Source organism: Chaetomium strumarium (genome assembly GCF_033439665.1).
Source record: "Chaetomium strumarium strain CBS 333.67 chromosome Unknown B0T15scaffold_4, whole genome shotgun sequence".
Taxonomy (NCBI): domain Eukaryota; kingdom Fungi; phylum Ascomycota; class Sordariomycetes; order Sordariales; family Chaetomiaceae; genus Chaetomium; species Chaetomium strumarium.
Genome location: NW_026944432.1, coordinates 3,324,002 through 3,343,740, shown reverse-complemented (window position 1 = coordinate 3,343,740; position 19,739 = coordinate 3,324,002). Strand labels below are relative to the sequence as shown.

Sequence of the window (19,739 nt, the reverse complement as noted above, 5' to 3'; positions counted from 1 at the left end):
GCCTCAAGAAGCCCCCACTCCAGCGTCGTACATGGTCGCAGTTCTAGCTGCTTGGCACCAGTCACGGTGTATGTATAGATTAGGTATGTAGCTCAGCCACTTCAGCTGCTGAGCTAGCGCTAGCCACGATGCATGCTGCAGCAGCCCGCGTGCTCCGCCAGGAACCAAGTTGAAGGGAGCCCGGAGAGCCGTTGCCATCAGGGCATACAAAAGTCTGGGCTCTCCTGAGCAAGCCCGGACCATTCCATTCCCATCCTCCGACATATACATAATTAATTAATCCATCAATACAGATACAACAGCCATGGAACCAGGCACGTACATCTCAATCGCACAGATTGCCTTCGAGGGGGCGTGTCTCGCCGTCAAGACATTCCGGCACGGCCTCCACTTCAGCGAGGATGCCGAGCGGCTGGTGCTCGCCCTCGAAGTCGAGCGATTCCGCCTGCACATCTGGGGCGAGAACGCAGGGCTCGCGCCTCCCGACGGGCAGCGCGCGACACTACCGGATCGGCTGGTGCCCATATGTGGAATCCTGAAGGAATACCTCTCGCAGATCGAGAACCAGTTCCAGAACGCCGATGTTATGAGCAGCCGCTACGGGCTGGTAGTGACCGAGGCGCCGCCGACCAAGTCCGCGCTGGTCCGGCAGCTGGTCGAACGGATGCAGCGGTCCATCCACACGTCCGGAAGGAGTGGAATCAGACTGTCAGGAGTCAGCAAGAGCGAAGAAGATGGCGACGATGATGAGAAGTGGGAAGGCGATGCAGACGCCGCGAACCTGGATCATCCTCCGGAAAGGACGGAGAGAAGAAAGACGTCGACGTGGAAAAAGGTGCGGTGGGCGGTCCGGGATCTCGACAAGTTCGACAGCCTCGTCAAGGACCTGGCCCAGCGCATCAACAAACTCAACGAGCTCATGACGGAGACGCAGCTGCGCAAAACGCGCGAGGACAACTACCGCGTCAACATGGTGGTCGTGGGTAGCGCCGTCGACGAGGCCTCGCTGGAACTGATCCGCGCCGCCGTGCGCGGGCAGCCCGACACCTCCCAGGTGCGCGCCGCCGTCGAGCGCAAGGCACTGACAGTGGCCGGCAGCAGCCCCTCGGCATCGTCCCGTAGCGCCGCTGCCGTGAACACGTCGCGCTTGCAGGCCCTGTCGCTCGACGAGTTCATCCTTCCCAGCGGATTCGCCGACCTGAAGCGCTTCATCACCTTCAAGCACTCGGACTCCTGCGGCTCGGCCGCCTACGGCGGTCCCTACCTCCTAGAGCGCAAACCCTTCGACGCCAGCATGCTGCCCGCCGACATGGCCGTCCTGACCAGTCGCATCCAGCGCCTGGTGCTGCTCCTCCAGAAACCCAAAACCCCGGACTTCCGCACCCCGCACGCCGAGGGCTGCATCCGCGACCCGACCAACTCCTGCTGGTGGATCGTCTTCCGCTACCCTCCCCCCTTATTACCATCATCAGCATCAGCATCTCCCCAACAACAACAACAACAACAACAACAACAACAACAACAACAACAACAACAACCAGACCTCCTTCGCCGCCAGCTACTACTACTACTACGCTCCTCCTCCACCAAGGGCGGCGCCCCGATCTCCCTCCTGACCCTCCTCCAACCCTCCGCCCGCTTCCGCCCGCCCCTGGAACAGCGCGTCCGCCTGGCCAGCACGCTCTGCACCACGCTCTCGGAACTCTACCTCTCCGGCTGGCTGCACAAGGGCGTGCGGGCCGAGAACATCCTCTTCCCGCTCGCGGGGGTGTCACTATCCTCCTCCTCCCCACCACTCCCCTTATTAGAAAAAGAAGAAGAAAAAGAAAAAGAAGAAAAAATGCAGCGCATCCTCGCTTCCCCCCTGATCGCCGGGTTCGACTACTCGCGACACGAGACGGAGCGCGCCACGATCGACCGCGCGAGGAGGGGGGTGGGCGGCAATAATGCGGTGGCCGCGGCCTTGTACAGGCACCCGAGCTACCAGGGCGAGGCGGCGCAGGGGTATCGGGTGCAGTATGATGTCTACTCGGTCGGGTTGGTGCTGGTGGAGATTGCGCTTTGGATGCCGCTGGCTTCGTTCCTGGATGCGAAGAAGAAGAGGGTTGATCATCATCACGCGAGTGGTGGTGGTGGTGGTGCGGCGGCGGTGACGAGGGATTTGGTGGCTGCTTTGCAGTTGGGTGCTAGCAGTGCTGGTAAAGTGGGTGATGGTGACGGTGGTGGTGGGAGTGTGGAGTTGTCGGGCGACATGAAGGTGTTTCATGAACCGCATGCCTTGGAGCTGAAGAAACGGGTGACGGCCAGGGTGGAGGCCGAGTTGGCCTTTCGGGTTGGATCGCCGTTCTATCGGGCGGTCAAGTTCTGTTTGGAGTTTGCGGGCAGGAATAACGGAGAGGAGGTGGATGATCCGGGCGAGGTCGGTGTGCATCCGGCGATGGAGTTCTACGACAATGTGGTTGTGCCATTGGCTGGGCTGGCTTCGAATTTACAAGACTAGGTACCTACCAAGGTGAGAATGATTCGATGGAGATTGCGCAGCTGCAAATCAGACTCTAGAAGCGTAAGCACCGCATGAGAGCGTGGGAAGTATTAGATGCTCATCGGGCATAGGGAGTACGATGTATGTTTACTCAATACAACAGAGTGGACTGTGGTCCCACAACATATCGAATGTACAAATGGCCATGAGTAAGCTTCCTTCCAGTCGCAACGCAGATAGGTTGGGCTTGTTCACTAATCGCCCTGCCCGCCTCAGCTCACTCAGCTACAAGTGGATTTTTCTACTGCTGCCTAGCTGCATGCTACGCGGCCATCTGCGAAACGGATACGGAAGAGCTGAATACCAGCAACGGGGATTGCCAGCGAACCTCGCAAGCCTTTGACGGGATGCGATTTTCCTATGGCCTACGGGTTCTTGCCACTGTCATGGTGGGATTGTATGGAGTTACTCCGTCCCGGGATTCCGTGACCTTTCTCCACGATAGTGTCCGTAGCTCCCCTTCAAGAAGGGTATAATAACCGCCATTCCTCGAAGGTGTTCCAGTCCCAGAGCTCCCTCTAGAACAGCTTCTGTACTCCCTCATCTCTCAAACCAGCCAGCCTTCTTTCCAATCTCAGTCAACAGTCACAATGTTCGGCCTGAAGCTCGTCGCCGCCGCAGCCATCCTCGCCCAGGGAGTCCTCGGCGAAGGAATCCACTTGCTGAACTGCCGGCCCTTTGGTGGTGCCGGCGTGTCCCAGACCTGGCTCTCCATCGTTGCGGTGAGCATGTCTCGATCGTGCTGACAATATTCGAAACTAACCATTGTTTGCAGTACTGCGCGAATGACGCCGACTGCAACAGTCTGCAGTACAGCATCCCCGACCAGGACGCCTGCATCGTGTCGAGCTCGGGCACCTCCGAGAGCTACCACCACTGGGAGGGCAGCAGCCAGAGCTGCACCTTCTCGTCGACTGGCGTGACCTTCCGCTGGAATATCCCCGGGAATGCTCAATCCCAGCCCAACTATTCGTCGGTCGGGTAGGCATTCTTTACACACAGTGATCTTCCTCCGTCTCGACTATTCATGAACTAACACACACACTCTTTTGTGCCAACGTTAGTACCGGGTCCAACGGCTTCAAGACGTTTGCCGGGTTCAAGGACGACCACTCGCCCAGTGCCAGCTACAGCTACCACAGCTGCGAGAAGATTTACTACTATGTGTGAGGTGCCGGAAGTGTGGGAGTTCTCTGGCTTTGTCACAGCATGAAGACTTTAAGTCCATGGGTCAAACGTAAATACTAGTACGGCATAGGGTTAGAAACAGTTATAGACCAACCCTCTCACTGAACCAACTGCCGTACATACATACTTTACCTCCATGATAGCTACTCACAGGAGACCCTAAGAACTTATAAGTCACCCAGTGATCACCCACACCTGGCCTCCAACTCCGCTGTATCAACCACCCTAGCCGGCACCCCATCGCCCCCAAACTCCACCACTCCGCCATCCCCACGCCACCCCTCCACTCCCATCTCCTGCCCCCCGCTCGCCACAAAGCTCAACCACACATCCTGCATCGCCTCGCTGGTCCGCACCTCCAACTCGGTCGACTCGCCCCTCACCAGCCCGTGCGTGCCCATGACAAGCGGCATCTCGGCGCCATGGTACGCGCCCATCCACGGCTTGGGGCTCACATTGGTGAAATTGCCCGCGTACAAGTAGCGGTACACTGCCGCCGGCGCCTTGCCGCCGTGGGCTGCTGCTGCAACAACACGCGTCTTGGCCGAGGCGTAGGTCGGGCAGAAGAAGAAGCTCATGGTCATCTCCTCCGCTAGGACCGGGTCGATAATGATATCGCCGGAGGCGTTCGGGATGTAGGGAAGGAAGGGGACGCCGTCCTGCGCGTTGCTGCCTATCAGCGCCGGGAGCGGGGCTGGTGGGTTGTTGTTGTTGTTGAAGGGAGGGGACGGCGGGGGGTAGGACTCGAAGATGGTGCGGTTGTCGATGACCGGGGAGAAGGTCAGCAGCGGGGTGTGGCCGGCGTCCGAGTAGGTGTGGATGAAGGAGGTGATGGCGGCGGCGTCGACGCGGCGCATGCAGGCCAGCTCGGCGGCCGGGGAGAGGTTGCCGCCGCACCCGACCTGGGAGGCGACGAAGGTGAAATTCTGGTGACCCGGGTCCCGGGTGAGAACGTCGATGAACTCGTTCCCGGAGCCCATGATGATGCTGTTGGCGATGGGGTCGTCGCGATAGCTGTAGCTGTAGTAGGCGATGGCACAGCCGCCGGAGCTCTCGCCCCAGAGGCCGATGCGGGCCGGGTCGCCGCCGAATGCGGCGATGTGGTCGCGCACCCACTCGATCGCGAGCCGTTGGTCGAGCAGGCCGACGTTTTGCTCGTGCGGCGGGAGGCCGGCGGCGTTGGGGAAGCCGAAGATGTTGTCGCGGTGGTTGAAGGCCACGACGATGTGGCTCTGCGTCCGCTGCACCCATTGCGCCGGGATGAGGTACGGCACATCGACGCCGCCGGTCGCAAAGGCGCCACCGTAAAAGAAGATGAGCACAGGCAGCTGTTTTTGGGTTGCACGACGCGGCGCCCAGATGCTGAGGGTCAGACAGTCCTCGCTGATAGGACCCGTAGTCCCGTTCAAGCCGCCCAGGTTGAACTCGAGCACTTCGTGCGTGGCAATGCTGGGAATACTGCTGGCATATTGCATGCAACTTGGGGGCATCTCCTTCGCATCCAACTCCCCGAACGGCCGCGCCCGCTGCGGTGGCGCAAATCGGAGGTCATTGACCGGCGGGAGTGCATACGGGATGCCCAAGAACTGGCGAACGCCCGGCGTTGCGCTGTCGAACGTGCCGTGGATCACGCCCAGCTTCGTTCTGACCGTCAGATCATTATCGTAACTGTGGTTTGGTGTTGCCGAGATGAGGTTGGCCGCCGAGACGACGGCTGCCAAGATGAGGCGCATCGTCAATTTGCTATCAGTACTAGTATGTTAAGGTACTATGTCCAGCATAAGCTCCGCGCCCCGTCGAAAACTGGACGAGGGACTCAGTCACTCTAAATACTCCGCCGGCGACTGCCATTCATCTAGAGCCATGGATACCTCTTACAGCATTACAAGCCTGCTCACCGCCGGTCGGCTAGAGCTAGAATCCCATAGGATGCACGATGTGACATTGGCGATACTGGAATGCGCGTATTGCGCGCATTTGAGGTCATTTCTAATTAATGCTGCACCAAGTCTCTAGCCGACATTCACCGCATCCGCTAAAGTGAGTCTGATACATCAGGTGTAATTGCTCTTTTAGGACCTTTCCTATCCAGAGAACAGGGTGACGACCGGCAGCGTAAGTTCATCAGACCCCAATGTGATCATGGAACTGAACACCTAGCTTGAAATCGATCATGCCTTTGGTGAAGCACCTCAGGCCAGCCTCAAGATCCACCCATGGCCTTCCTCCCCCCCCCTAGCATTTATGCCCTCCCACAAGACCACTCCCTTCCCGTCGAAACAAGTATCTGCACTGAGAGAGCCAGTCGGACCACGATGCACCTGTCGGCCCTCCGCCGTTCCCTCCGTGGAAACGATGTCCGCCTCAGCCCACCCAAACTCTTCCGACTCTGCACCAGCCAGCTTCTCCCGAATCTTATCCCCAACGGCAGCCGCACTGCGTGAATGAGCAGGCTGCTGAAGCGTCCAGATCTCCGCGCGCCCACCCTCGCCCTCGGAGCACCCAAGGATGTAAACGAGGTATTCACGCCCGTGTCCCACCGTCAGCGGAACCAACGCCCCGCCCGGCCGTGGTTTGGGGTGAACAGCCCCGGGATCATCAACGCTCCTCCACACCAACGCGCCAGGCTTCTCCCGCTCAACCGTCGAGTTGAGCAGATCCATATAGTGCACCAACCCACGGCCCTCGCCAGAGGATATGACATATACCCTCCCACCCGCATACGCCGCCGCGACCGGCCTGACCGGCAACCCCGGCAGCGCCGTCCAGACCATAGAGTGGAAGTCATACATCCACGCCTCCTTCCCAATCTCCATCTCCTCTTCCTCCTCCACACCACTACTAGTAGTTGTAGCACGGCCCCCGACGACGACCACAAACCCCTGACGCCCATCCGCAAACATCCAGTGCCCGCACCGCGGCGCCATCGACTTGCCCAGTTGCGAATCGCCCCGTAGCTTGCTCCAGCTCAGCCTCTCGCTATCCCACTGCCACAGGCAATTATCCCGGTCCGCGGGCCTGCCTGCCCCGTCCCGGCGGCCGCCGTGCACGAGTAGGTAGCGACCGTCGTACGCGCAGGCCGCGTGCTCGGCGCGCGGGGCCGGCACGAGCGTTTCGCCTGTCGCGGCGTCTTGGAGGGGGAAGGGCGGGTAGCAGGTGTATGCTGTGCCGTAGTACGCCGGAGGTTCTTCTTCGTCCGTTGTTGTTGTTAGGGGGTCCGCGGTTGTTGCTGTGGAGAAGGAGGAGGAGGACTTTGCAGGTGAAGAAGTACTAGTAGTAGTGGGGGGCAGCGTGAGGGTGTGGATGCCGGGCGGGCAGACGTCGCCTGAGGCGTCTTCGCCGCCGAAGAGGAAGGCTTTGTTGTCGAGGACCGTGACGGTGTGATGCGTGCGCGCGAGGGCCGGGTGGCTGTGTAGGGAAGCGGTTAGTTATCAGGGAGGTTATAGTTAAGGAGCTAGGGGACTGGAGAATTGGTTTACGGTGAGCCCTCAGGAATCGGACTGGAGAGCTGGGTTAGTGTGAGTTTGAGCGGCAGGGTTGGCGCTGCCATGGCCTTCGCTGCTGCTACCGTCTCCTCCATGGCTTGGATGCTGAAGTGGGAGTATGAAATTGTCCTTGACAAAGAAGAGAGCTCGATATCTTAGATAAGGTAAATCCCGGATAGAGAATATAGTGCTAGAGTGGCTCGTATGTAAAGAGAGCTGTAATGCATGTCGCGGCTGTGATGTCATTGCGGGGCAACTGCTACATCCAGTTATAGCAATGCCAGTCAAGCTGTAGTCGCACTTGAAGCACCGTGTCATGTACTGATTTCCCCGTCCAAGGGAAGAATGGAAAGATTTGAGGATGAAAGAGTTGACATCTTCGTCGATAAGTGTGTGTGGTCAAAGAAAAACAATGCGAACCAACCCACTGTATTCTGTAGGTTCCGGCAGCTGACTGAGCTGCCAGGTAAAGTCGCCGTAGCAGTTTGGTTCGTCGACACGCAAACGCCAGTTGACACAGATGCATCATCGGAACGCTCACAATCTTTGACAACCTAGCATGATTGACCCATGATGGCCGTCAAGTGCACAGGGCAGGTCTCTACGGGCAGGTCTCTACCAGAAGTGGAGAGTCGAACAAGATTAGAGATAGGCAGATTGCTCACCAGCCGCGAGACAAATTGCAATGGATATACTTGAACCATATAGTCCATGCAGGCCAGTTCATCGGATAACCTCCGTGACTCCGTCGCGGTGTTGCTTATTGCTGAGGTATGGGCATTTGGATTTCTTCTCTGCGCAAAATGTGCATTCCGAGTCGCCGAAAATGGTAAGGTTAACGTTATCCGTACCCACATGCGACCCACAATTTAGGATGAAACTGGAGGACCCTGAACCGGCGATCCGTGGTCGGAAGAAGTTCCGGTCCCATGAGCTCCAGTCCCAGGCTGTGCCGTTACCCGTGTCCACAGTAACAGGTTGCCGAAGCACACCATAGGTGCTATCCTGGCGTAAGCTGTTAATAACTGTGATACGACAGGAGGTGGTAAAAACATATTGACAGTTGTTATGGAACTGCTTGTGGCTCGCTGGGTGGCAGAGGTTCGGGGCAAAAGCGCCACGATTGGGCTCAAATGCTTGGCTGCATTAGTGCTTACTATCGGCAAAGCAGCATTACGGACCGCATCAACTTCACGGTACCATGTTACTATGTATGTAAGAATTCATTGCGCAGGGCAGTTCAGGTGAAGAAACGAAGAAGAAAATCCCAGAGAATGCTCCCAATTTCTTGGGCAATGAACAAGCTGCTAAATGCGGTAACTAGGGCGGGCCTGGCTCATCGCATGAGCCGACTGCGGATCGCTGCCTCGAAGTCTGGAGCCATTGACAAGTCATCAGCCCCAAGCCTCGCTTGGCACGCCAATCGATGCTTGGCCTGAACCTTGAACGGAGCCCGCAGAACGTGCCAAGCGATGACCACCGCGTTTAGGCTGTGGCCTCTGCGTGGCTGAGGTGCGAGGAGACGCAGCCATTGATTGGCGGGGTCGCAAAGCCATCGCGAAGGTCCTGATGTGGTAAGGATGGCGGACAGGGGAGCGAAATTTTGGTGAACACGCGCCCACATATAACAACAAAACGGGACCGCCCACCATGCGGCTCGTCGATTCTGGTGAGTTGCTTGTCTTGACGACAGTCTTCCTTTCGAGCTGTCCAACATTGATCTCGGACCAAATACAACCATCGTCATGACGGCCCCTTACATCGTAGGCGACTCGTCGCCGTTTCTGAAACGCGTCCTGATCCCGTTCTGGATCATCCGCATCCTCATCATGATTGTCCAGATCGGGATCTACGCCCTTCTTGTCGCTGGCCTGGGCGTCTTCAGGGACGACATCGAGCGGCTGTACGCTCAGTACAACACAAAACTCGAATACAACGCGGTATTGGCCGTGTCGTGCATCATCATGGCCATCGTCCTGCTATGTCTGATCCTCGACCTCGTGTGCATCATCAAGCGCGCGCGGAGGACGCTCAGTCCGGGCTTCTTTCTGGGGGTCAACATCACCCAGAGCATCTTCTACGTGGTGAACTTCATCCTGACCATGATCGGCGCCCGCAACGGCGCCATCGCCATCGTCATCAGCGTCGTCATCCTGTAAGCCTTTATTTTACTCTCTCACCTCTACTTTCCCTCTCCCTACTAATTACTAATCTTATCTCAAAAACGAAAGACTATCCTTCCTCGGCCTGCTCATCTACGCAAGCGTCGTCTACCACCAGTACCGCAAGGGCACCCTGCGCGGCGCCTACGCGCCCGCCAACAACCCGGAGATCCACAACCTCGTCGCCGGCCAGGGGTTCCCGCAGACGGCCTACCCGCCGCAGTCGTACGCCCAGGACTACCCGGCCAAGACGGCCTACTACGACCAGCAGGCTGCCGCGCAGACCCAGGCGGCCTACAGCGGCATGGGGTATGCGGCGCATGCGTACGGGCAGCCAGCGCCGCACCCGCAGCAGCAGGGGTATGAGATGCAGCCGCGGCAGGTTGTCTAATTGGAAGGGAGTGATGCTTTTTGTTTTCTTGGTTTTGATTTAGGGAATGGAGATGGAAATGAGAGGGTGGGCTTGCGTTCTGTGTACGGCGAGGCGGGTTCTGCTCGGGAATGAAATCGGGCGTTTTTGGCGTTGCCCGGTTATGGCCATGGATGATAGAAGAGATGATATGATACCTATTTCTTGCTGGGAATGCGTTCTCAACATCAGGCCTCAGCGGTTGAATCTTGTCGTGCTGGGCCCCGGGCTATCTCGTGCCGTTGAACTAGTGGTTCCTATCGATTTCCCTTCATGATGTTCTCTCCTCCTTCCTTCCTCCGTATACTCTCATGCTGTCTGAGCGTCGACCGCGCCCAATCTCCCTTCCCGTAGTCGTTTTCCCCCCACGACTGTTAGCACACCCCTCCATATGTCGGTCTTCGAACGGTACCCGAGTTGATAACCCCCTTGGTGGCTGGGATTCACACTGTTTCTCCTGAGCCCCTCCTAGACCCTAGTGCTTGAAACCCCTACGTGGCTGTAAGAAGGTCATGTGACGCAGTTGAAGTTATTCACTCAGAGAAGAATGCTCTACTGGAATCCGTGTGTCGAGTTTGAGAATCAGGTCTTGTCATGGCACCGCAATCTTGTCGAAACTGCGGGCCCGTGGCGAGTGGCCTATCAATGCTATCGTTGCCCTGCCAGCGGGACTGATGAGACCTCATGCGTATACAAATTCTCCTATTGGGCGCGAATGGACAGAGTGACCAACTTCACTGGCTACGACGCTGAACACGCATCAGGAAATTGAATCGTCATTGCGTGGTGCCCAACTGTAGCTGACTGTGCCTGGGAATTGGGTTCTGCGCCCAGGCGCCCGGCAACAATGGGATACGTACAACCTCATTGGGACAAGTCTCTGCCACGTAGAAACGCGAAGTGATACGGCATCGCCGCCATGATGGCCAGCAGAGACGTCTCGACGAGCATACAGTCCATTTCCCGCTTCGTTTGCTCATCATAGTCCGCGAGCTATATCCCTTCCTTTAGATCACTTTAATGGTTCACTCCATCCCGCATGGCATTTTTTCCGTTCCCTTCTCCTTCTAGTAAATAATTAGGCTTCAAGCCTATGTCCTCGCCATCCCTTCCACCCCTGACTCGCAGCCGGTCACACCGGTCTGTCTTCAAGGAGGAGTTTGATCCGCCGCATTCATTGCCATACGCCGACGTTGAATCAGGGGACATGGCATCCTCCCCGACACCCCGTGATATCCGCCGGCTCGCATCCGACCATGACTTTGTGTATGGTGCGCACCCAGCACCGAGGCGACTCGGGTGGTGGCCCTTCGTTGCGACCCACCTTACCCTTCCGGCCGCGGTGGTCGCAGGAGTCATCTTCACGGTAGTTGCCATCGTTTACACCATCGAGTTGAGCAAGCAGATGCTGGAATGTCCGTCTTGGGCCAATGCCTGCCAGACAGCGGACAAGTGGACAGTCGAAAACCTGGGGACGGTTCAGGGCATCATCACGATGGTGTACCTCATCGGCATGGTTGCTCTCGCCTATGCTGCACTGGGCTTGTGCGAGGCGACCATCTGGCCCCTGCTGCAAAAGCAGTCGTTCACCATTAGGGGGCTGAATGCCTACCTGTCAACAACCCGCGGGTCCATCATGTTGGCACCCATGGCAGTCATGTCAGTGAGGTCACTGGCCGCAGCCATAGTCCTCGCCTGCGCTCTTGCCGTGAACCTTCTTCCCTTTGCCTCACCTCCCCTGGTCGGACACGCGTACTCTCCAGACTGGCAGACAGTCCACCTCGGGAGCAACTACACCCCGGGCGGAGGCATCAGCCAGCTGTATGCGCAAACCAACCCGCCCAAGTCGGTGATGGTTCGGGTATCGGCTGAGTACAACGCCTGGGCATCAGACCCGGCATCGGAGCCCATGCCAGACTACCGGGACTGGTACATTGACAGGGAGGCTCTAAACTCGAGGGGCAACTTCACAAGCAAGGCCGTCCGGTTCCAGACCTCCATCTCGTGCCGCCCTTACCAGCTCCAGCAGCTGAACAAGGATAACCTCTGGTGGAATGCTTTCCGAACCAACATGACACGCACCAACAGCAACTCGACAAATCCTGGAGACAGGAACAGCAGCGCCGAGATCTGGGTCCGTCCCCAAGCGCAGCTCACTCTGTGGGCGGACGACGTCGACTTCGTCTCCGACCGGCGCACGCGCACGACCCTCGTCTTCGCGGCGCTCAACGGGACCATCCACGGAGGTGCCCTCACCCAGCTCCTGCTGGGAAACTTGACCAGCGCCTCCTCCATCGCGTGCGGCGTAGACATCGAGGTAGTTGACGACATCCTCTCGGTCGGAACCAACATCCCAACCAGATCCGACATCCCGATTCTCTCATCAACAGACACCCTCACCCCCAGCCCTGCTGCAGCCCCACAATTTGCCCTCAATGAGCTCCTCCTCTGGTTTACAGTTGCGCCCCTGCTGGTGAGCCCCAGCGTGGACGGCACCCAGCCGATGTTGACTAACTCCTCCGCCACGGGGCTGCCCATCGCCTACACCGCCATCACCACCATCTCATCATACATCCAAAACTCCAACATTTGGACAATCCCCGGCCTGGAAAGCTTCATCCGCCTCTCGATCGGTGCCCTCGCCCAAGCCACAACCTCCTCCTCCTTCTCCTCCTCCGCCCCCTCATCGCCTTCTGATCCCAACGCCGTGATCACCCTAACCACCACAACCATGACCCGCAAATTCGTCCCCTTCCGCGCCCTCCTCCTGCTAATCCCACCCCTCCTCATCATAGCAATCATAGCAGCCCTGGCAGTATACACCAGCCACCTCCACTCCCAACACTCCATCCCCGTGATGCGGCAGGCCGATCTGGGAGAGCTGCTCAAGAGCTCGCAGACGGCCTGGCTGCGCGAGGTGGCGGGCACCGACGCCGCCAGGGCATACCTCCCGCACGAGCTGGGCGGCGTGGGCGTGCGGTATGGGGTGGTGGATGCCGAGGGGGTTGCTGGGTTTGTGCAGGGAGGAGATTGTACTACTACTAGTAGTGGTAGTGTCCATCGAGGGGGCAAATTTGGGGTGTCGGTGGTGGTGGGAGAAGGTGTTGGGCGGAAGGTGAGGTTTGGGTTTGGGGAGAGAACTACAGGGAGGGGGAGGCAAGGGGAAGTCCAGGGGTAATACGGCTAGTACCTAGTGATATCGTGGCGGGGTAGTAGCTACGGATAGTGGAGGGGCTTGACAATGACAATGACAATGACATGTGCTTTGGGGAGCAATAAGAGAAGGATGAAACGTAGATGGGTGAAGCATTAGAGAATACCTGTAGTAGATTCCATACAGAGTTTGGGATCTTGGTTTCGTTCAGTGTATCAGCGCTATTCTCGATCCTGGCTTTGGGGTTGATTTCAGGAGACCTAGCATGGTGGAAATGTCAAAGAGACGCACTTCTGCTGCGCGGGCCATACGTAAGCCCACTTTCCTCGAGGTTCCCAGCATGGGAGCCGGTTTCAGTTTCAGGGGTCGGAGCAACTTCTTTCACTATTATGTTTGGACCTGCCGGACTGTTATTATTATCGACAAAACTAACCAGGTTTGGCTTATTAATGTCTCGCGACCTACCAATCACCCTTGATTGTCGCTACCAGTTCAACTTCCATCTCCGCGTCCGAGCCTTTAAGATATCACAACGCATCTACGTAAGCTACCTAGGTAGTTAATCCTAACCGCAATAATCAGCTAGCAAGGTCTTCTCCACTCTATACACTCGGCTGCCGTGGGGAGTATCTAAAGAGGGAACATGATGTATTAGGTTATAAGAGATACGAGTTGGGTCGGAAGAGGGGGCCCACTTTTGGCAAGTCCGCAAAGGAAACCGCAGGTCGGGTTTGCCAGGCCTAAGGCCCGGTTTGGTTTGCCCGGCCGGGCGTCGGTTTGACTTGGATTTGTATGCTTTGGTTTGTTGGGAGCGCTGGGGGGTAAAAAGGGGGGGGGGGGGGGGAGGAAGAGGAGAGAGGAAGAGCGGGAGTGCAGTAAAGGTTATAAAGCTACTAGGTACCCTACCTTACCTTGCCTGCCTTTCCTTATCCCGAGGAGTAGTCAGGGCAAACGATAAGGCTAGTATATATCCAAGCTGAGGTGGATAAAGTACCTACTACCCGGGTATAACTAACTTTCCAGAGATGTATGGGTGTGTTGCCGAGCTCAATTTTATATGTGTAGTTACTCTGAAATCTTTCAACTTATACTCTGCGAAGAGGTCTCGTCGTCATAAATAATAGGTAGTCATCTGATCACAGATGCGCCGGTGTTATGAAGTCATAGCAAAGTGTATACCTTGTGTCTTTACACGGGACACCACCGGCAAGCTTCCTAACAACAGGCTTCCACATCTTCTGCCGGTCAACAGGTTATCACTTCCGAGCACTGAATTCAAACGAAAACAATTAAACAATTGCCCCCGAGCACTGAATTCAAACGAAAACAATTTCCCCGAGCACCCTAACGACACTCTTCCACCTCTTCTGCCCATCAAAATTTATCGCTTCCGATCACTCAATCCAAACGAAAAGAATTTCGCTTCTTTGGACCGACGTCGCAGACAAAAATGAAGTTTTGCCACTCTGCCGCACACCAGGTTTTCCTGTTTGAGCAGGAGAACGCGAAGCTGAAGCGGCAGGTGACCGAGATGGCGGCGGAGATCAAGCTACTGCGCGCCGACTCGGTCGACCGCCCCGGTACCCGCCTCGCTGCCGACCCTGCTTCCACCCTCACCGGCGTCCCTCCTCCCATCCTCGCTGCCGACTCTGCCGACTGCCTTTCCGCCACGGGCTCGACGTCCTCCGACAAACCGACGAAGCCATACATGAGAGCTACCAAAGCCTCAGAAGCGCGTATGGCCACGAGGACCGCGAGACCGAAAGCGAACGTGTCACACCCCGTCACCTTCCGACGGGGGACATATCGATATACCGACGGAAGGCTTATTCCGGAACCTTTCAACCCGGACACCAAAGTGACGTTCCACATCGAGACATATTCTAGTTGGAACAGGAGCGTTGGTCGCAACGGGATGACGGAGGCACAAAAAAGGTTGTTCGACTGGAAGTTCGAAAAGCGACTGCGGGCCACAAGCACATGGAGCAGCGACGAAGAGACTCTGGTGCCATCTACCCCGGTGGCCAACTGTGGGGCCGAGAATCCGGAGGGGGATTTGGAAACGCCGCCAATCCTCTCCGGCGAGAACCGTCACGACGAAGAGCCAGACACCGACGGTCAGCCCGAACACACCGACTGGATAACCGCCCAGCCGGCCCTGGCCAACGTCTTCGTCAACCACGATAGGGCCATGAAGGGTATCCGGAAGGCCCGTGACCTCGCGTACGCGGCCCTCTGGCAGTGGGCCAAAAGGGACGATCCCGAGCTGTTCGCGGTGCTGCCTCGTTTCGGGCCCAGCTTTCTCAAGGCGACATACGGAGAGCTAAGCTGGGCGACCGACGACTTTCGACGGGGTAGCAAGATCGAACGACACCTTCGGCTGCTGGTCGACCTCCGCAACTTCGTCGCGCATCCTTCGCCGTGCAGTACGCTAGCATACGGCTACTACATTGGTGTAGCCGAAGGTCTGTGCCAGTGTGTCGATGACGCATCGCGGCTCCGGAAGATCCGGAGAATTCGGGAAGGCTGGCGTCTAGAGGCCCAGCAAATGCTGGAAGAGATCCAGGCAAGGGAGGCGCTGTTTCACCTGCCGGGCCTGGGCGCGGGCGACAGCGACTGTAGACCTATATGGAAGAAAAAGCACACCGTGTTGTTCCAACAGGTCCTGCGCGGTTATACATGGGCGCGCGACGACCCAGAGAGAACCCTTCCTGTCGTTGCCCGGGCTGCAAGGGGATGGGGAGACTCAACATTGGCAGATTACGATTAGTTTGGGACTTTTTGTTCGCTCTTCCATGCTGACTTGTGCTCGCAAGGCGTCTCGGCCGCGTCGTAGCCACATGTACATGCGATCAGAGTGATATAGCTTGGCTTATTAGGGGAATGTATACGCATATGGAGAAGTGCATACCCTCAGACAGAGAGGCCATTGGTATTCGCCGACTCGGACATGGTCAACGCTAAGCCCAATCGTGGTCCGCCGAACTGGTATGCGACAACAATTCTTTTCTCCGCTTATATGCAGCCTGCTGTGAAGACATTCCTACTAGTATTCAGTTCCGTTCGAGGGAACAGGACGCTCGCTGTTCGTACCACAAAGGCGTGAGGCTAAAGAAGGAAGCTGCACAATACTTCTGTTCAAAGTCACCCTCTATTGTGACTACTAGTAGCAGCCAACAGCCAAAAACAAAAACAAAAGAAAATTACTAACTCGCTGATAATATAACGTGGTTGATAAGCGAATGTCACAGACAAGCGAATGTCACACGAAAATACACCCTCTCAACTAAATTTACATTAATTCCACCAAAACAACTTAAAACCAAAGGAACTACTCAGAATCGTCTTCATCAGACGTTTCCATAATTACCTGACAGGTACGCGCATTGTGGCCAGGTTCGCCGCAGGTGCTATAGCGCCGCGCGCGCGTCTCGACCCTTGGCCTCCGACAACTACCCGCCCGTGTTTCCTCCTTTATCTGCACCTCAACCTCTCTCTGACCTTCTAGATCCTGTGCATCCTATATAGAAAGCGATCCTCCTTGCCGGAGCAATTGTCTTTTAGTCCTCCGACGCTTGCTTAGTGCCTCATTTGCTGCTCGGAGACTTTGGTTCTCTGCTCTTAACAATGCCAATTGATATATAACCTTGGACGTCCCTTTCGCAAAGATATCAACCGCTCTTAAAATCTTAGTCGGAGAGCTATTTTGATGCTGGGCAATTCGATTTTTAATAAGGGTGGACTATGTAGAGGCTTCGGTTAGGTTGTTTGGGGTCTTAGAAACCCAGGTATAGGCATTGCCAGGCCGCGAGTTCGAGGGCGTTGGCGTCTTTAGACGGATGTCGAGCTAGGATATTACCTTCTCGGGATTAAGAGGAATGAGTCTAGCACCTTTAAAACCCCCTTGAATATTTTCGGGGGTTAGGGCGTGTGACGAAACCACAGGCAGTCCTGCCTCTGAAAGGGTTCGCCGGTCGAAGGTAACTGCTGGTCGGACTGTAGGTCTCGGTGAAGCCAAAAGGTTCACAACAATGCTTGCCGCAATGTCTGCACAATAGGTGTGGGCTATTGCTTGTAATTGCTCACTGGAGAACTCCCAGAGTCCTCCAGAACGAGTGACTATATACTGGCTATCTTTGGGTGCTCTCATGTGCTCTGTAGAGCTCCCTAGAGCTCGGTGCTCTGTTGACTCCATCGAGAGCTTCCGTTCCTTCGTGCTGATTGGCCTAGCTCCCTGAGCTCTCGTCTGCTCTCTAGAGCACCTTAGAGCTCCTTCTTATTGGTCCTGAATGATTGGTTCGGGTGCGCCCTGCGCCACCCGTCGGGTTGTCCCACCTGCAGCTGTCCTGTTGGCTTAATTCGTGATACGATGTCCCCTCTCCGAGGTCGACGCCTCGGCGACCTTGTTCTTCCAGCATTCTAAAATAGCGCCAACAGTCCTTAGCTGTAAGTATTTTTCCTTTTGTATCCTCCTATCCTCGCCAGTCATAGCTGACCGTATACAAAAGCGAAAAACTCAAGCCGGGTCGAGTACTTAGCGCCGGTCTTGTCTCGCCAATTTTGCTATATCTTCTGGATTCCTAATGCCCAAGTGTTCTTACTACTATAAGCACGGGCTTGACTGTCAGGTATCTAGCACCTCCAAACGTTATAGTTCCTATAACCATATAAACCGCCTATCCTATAATATCTAGGGCATCAATCCAGGGACGTATAAGTTGGTTTTTGCCGCTGCCTGCCGTTGGTACTAATAGTGCTTAGTTCGCTCCTTTATTTCCGAGAAGGACAAGCTTAAGCATAAGGAGGAGGAGATTTTAGCGAAGCTGCTTTATCTCCGCAAGCAGAAGCATGCTTTAGAGGAGAGGGTAAGAAACGCGGTGTCCCAGGAACTTCGGGACATCTCGGACTTGGAGCGTAAGGAGTATAAGGAACGTAAGAAGCGCATAGCTACTCCTGCACCTGCTTCGCCAATGCCCCTTGTGCCGGATCCTTTTATGGGGTTTAACTGGTTGGATGCTCCTATAGACTTGGGTGCTATCGGGGAAGGTCCTTCTTTCTTGGCTATATAGGGTTCTGGCGGTAGAAGCCCTCTAGTTTCCCAAGGTAGTAGGGGTTCGTAGCTGGTGGTGGTCGGGTCTTGGTCGCGCCTGCCGTACATATCGTATTATAGCGTAGCTGCCTGCAGCCGCTCTTTCCTGCCTAGGGTTCTTAATCTAATTCTTATTGCCTATTTCCTAACAAATGAAATAGCTTAATAGTATAGCTTGGTTATTATACCCGAGTGATTGCTCTAGGAGACTATAGGTTCGAATCCTATCTATACTACTGCTGGCTGTAGTATGGGATGACGTTATGCAAGTCGTCACCTAGAATATAGTCAGCTTTTGCGTTTTTCCTCCTTCCTAGGCGGTCTAGGTTCCTTCGGTAGAACTCTCTTAGCTTCTCTATATAGCTGAGATATTCTGCTGGTTCCTATAAGTTGTCTTCTAGTCCGAAGTCGAGCCATTTGATCAAGTACTCTAGCCTTCTATTAGCTATTCGCAAGCCTAAGATTTTCTTAATATCCTATTCTTCTTCTTTGTCCTTGGCTTCGATATCCTTTGTAACCTATACGTTCTTAGATGCTGGTTCGAGGAGCAAGATATAGAAGACGTTAGTATATAACTTTATTATTAATAGTAACGAAAGTCGGTAGTTGGATATCGAGATTTTTGCGTCGATTTTGAATGGTCTAATCTTCCTAAAGTCGAGTTTCTAGCTTAGCTACTTCGTTCTCAAATTCCGAGAGATAAGGTAGACTATATCTCCTCTCTTAAGGCGAGGTCCCTTAAGCCGATGTTTGTCGTAGTAGTTCTTCATTCTAATCCTAACGAACTCGAGTTCTTCTTTTAGCATTATATATAGCGTATATATCTTCTTTGCCTTGACTTTTGCCCTAGGTACCGTAATACCTGGTCCCTGGCGTAAATCCGCTTTGTAACCAAAGTTCGTAAAGAATGGAGTGACCTTTGTTGTCTCTATTGGTATTATATTATATATAAGCTATACCGCTGGCAATAGATTAACCTAGTCGTCTTACTAGAAGTTGACAAACGTTCTAAGATATTGTTCGATAATCTGGTTAAGCCTTTTGGTCTGGCCATCTGTCTGTAGATAGTATGCTATTGAAAGCTTGCTCTTTATACCCAAACGCTTTATAAGCGCTTGCCAAAACTTTAATGCGAACTTAGTGTCTCGGTCTATAATCTATTCTTCTGGCCATCTATAAACTGCTGCGATATGCCGATAGATCGTATCCGTAAGTTGCTCTGCTGACTATAATTCTTTATATAGGAAGAAGTAGCTCTACTTGGTAAGTCGATCAACCATAGTAAGAATGCTATTGTACTTCGTTCTAGTAGTTAAATCTTTCGAAAATAGTAGTTTAGTAATAAAATCTATTGTTACCGAACTCTATAGTCGTTCTATAACTGGCAATGGTTCTAAGAGCCTATATAGTTTGTATTATACCGACTTGCTTCAATTGCAGAGGTCGTATTCCTATACAATGGTTTTAACTCTAGTCCTAAGTCCTAGGAAGTCGTAGTATTGCCGAACCTTGGCGACTGTTTTGGCGATTCCCATATATCCTCCGAGTTTCGACTTATAGATTGTCTTAATTAATTCCGTTTGATCCTATAGTGCGATATAGGCCTTGCCGTTATACTATAACGCTCTATCTCTCTAAGAGATACCTGCCTTCTCGTCTATATCGTTCTGCTTCCGGTCTTAGAAGTCTTTTCCTAGCCGTTCTGTCACG

The 19,739-nt window shown here is 54.9% G+C and overlaps 7 protein-coding genes across 7 annotated transcripts; 5 read left to right on the top strand and 2 right to left on the bottom strand.

Annotated features, from left to right (window-relative positions):
- Positions 1-64: 64 nt before the first annotated feature.
- B0T15DRAFT_217635 (prion-inhibition and propagation-domain-containing protein) lies at positions 65-2,850 on the top strand. The gene is made up of 3 exons (XM_062862760.1): positions 65-68; positions 124-2,691; positions 2,759-2,850. Exon 2 carries the CDS (start codon positions 305-307, stop codon positions 2,498-2,500), a length of 2,196 nt encoding a protein of 731 aa, XP_062721852.1. The 5' UTR covers positions 65-68; positions 124-304; the 3' UTR covers positions 2,501-2,691; positions 2,759-2,850.
- B0T15DRAFT_217630 (uncharacterized protein) lies at positions 2,851-3,814 on the top strand. The gene is made up of 3 exons (XM_062862759.1): positions 2,851-3,264; positions 3,318-3,523; positions 3,607-3,814. Exons 1-3 carry the CDS (start codon positions 3,133-3,135, stop codon positions 3,710-3,712), a joined length of 444 nt encoding a protein of 147 aa, XP_062721851.1. The 5' UTR covers positions 2,851-3,132; the 3' UTR covers positions 3,713-3,814.
- A 101-nt stretch (positions 3,815-3,915) lies between these two features.
- On the bottom strand, positions 3,916-5,531 carry B0T15DRAFT_567802 (acetylcholinesterase; the record flags this gene model as incomplete). The annotated part of the gene is made up of 1 exon (XM_062870736.1): positions 3,916-5,531. Exon 1 carries the CDS (start codon positions 5,461-5,463, stop codon positions 3,916-3,918), a length of 1,548 nt encoding a protein of 515 aa, XP_062721850.1. The 5' UTR covers positions 5,464-5,531.
- Positions 5,532-5,922: 391 nt separating this feature from the next.
- B0T15DRAFT_397457 (uncharacterized protein) lies at positions 5,923-7,310 on the bottom strand (the record flags this gene model as incomplete). Its single annotated transcript, XM_062864900.1, has 3 exons — positions 5,923-6,920; positions 7,002-7,138; positions 7,210-7,310. 3 exons carry the CDS (start codon positions 7,308-7,310, stop codon positions 5,923-5,925), a joined length of 1,236 nt encoding a protein of 411 aa, XP_062721849.1.
- A 1,228-nt stretch (positions 7,311-8,538) lies between these two features.
- On the top strand, positions 8,539-9,970 carry B0T15DRAFT_435492 (uncharacterized protein). Its single transcript, XM_062865818.1, has 2 exons — positions 8,539-9,370; positions 9,447-9,970. Exons 1-2 carry the CDS (start codon positions 8,961-8,963, stop codon positions 9,766-9,768), a joined length of 732 nt encoding a protein of 243 aa, XP_062721848.1. The 5' UTR covers positions 8,539-8,960; the 3' UTR covers positions 9,769-9,970.
- A 1,023-nt stretch (positions 9,971-10,993) lies between these two features.
- B0T15DRAFT_534248 (uncharacterized protein) lies at positions 10,994-12,710 on the top strand (the record flags this gene model as incomplete). The annotated part of the gene is made up of 1 exon (XM_062869427.1): positions 10,994-12,710. A coding segment is annotated over one exon (1,717 nt), but the record flags the coding sequence as incomplete, so codon positions are not given.
- A 1,680-nt stretch (positions 12,711-14,390) lies between these two features.
- Positions 14,391-15,818, top strand: B0T15DRAFT_575279 (uncharacterized protein; the record flags this gene model as incomplete). The annotated part of the gene is made up of 1 exon (XM_062870984.1): positions 14,391-15,818. The coding sequence occupies one exon, from the start codon at positions 14,391-14,393 to the stop codon at positions 15,708-15,710; it is 1,320 nt and encodes a 439-aa protein (XP_062721846.1). The 3' UTR covers positions 15,711-15,818.
- Positions 15,819-19,739: the final 3,921 nt, after the last annotated feature.

What these genes read in the sequence shown, in the direction of transcription:
- B0T15DRAFT_217630 (XM_062862759.1), top strand. Translation starts at nt 3,133, where the DNA reads ATGTTCGGCCTGAAGCTCGTCGCCGCCGCAGCCATCCTCGCCCAGGGA. An exon ending in CCTGGCTCTCCATCGTTGCG is followed by an intron (nt 3,265 to 3,317) that starts GTGAGCATGTCT and finishes CATTGTTTGCAG; the next exon opens with TACTGCGCGAATGACGCCGA. An exon ending in CCCAACTATTCGTCGGTCGG is followed by an intron (nt 3,524 to 3,606) that starts GTAGGCATTCTT and finishes TGCCAACGTTAG; the next exon opens with TACCGGGTCCAACGGCTTCA.
- B0T15DRAFT_435492 (XM_062865818.1), top strand. Translation starts at nt 8,961, where the DNA reads ATGACGGCCCCTTACATCGTAGGCGACTCGTCGCCGTTTCTGAAACGC. An exon ending in GTCATCAGCGTCGTCATCCT is followed by an intron (nt 9,371 to 9,446) that starts GTAAGCCTTTAT and finishes CAAAAACGAAAG; the next exon opens with ACTATCCTTCCTCGGCCTGC.
- B0T15DRAFT_217635 (XM_062862760.1), top strand. Translation starts at nt 305, where the DNA reads ATGGAACCAGGCACGTACATCTCAATCGCACAGATTGCCTTCGAGGGG.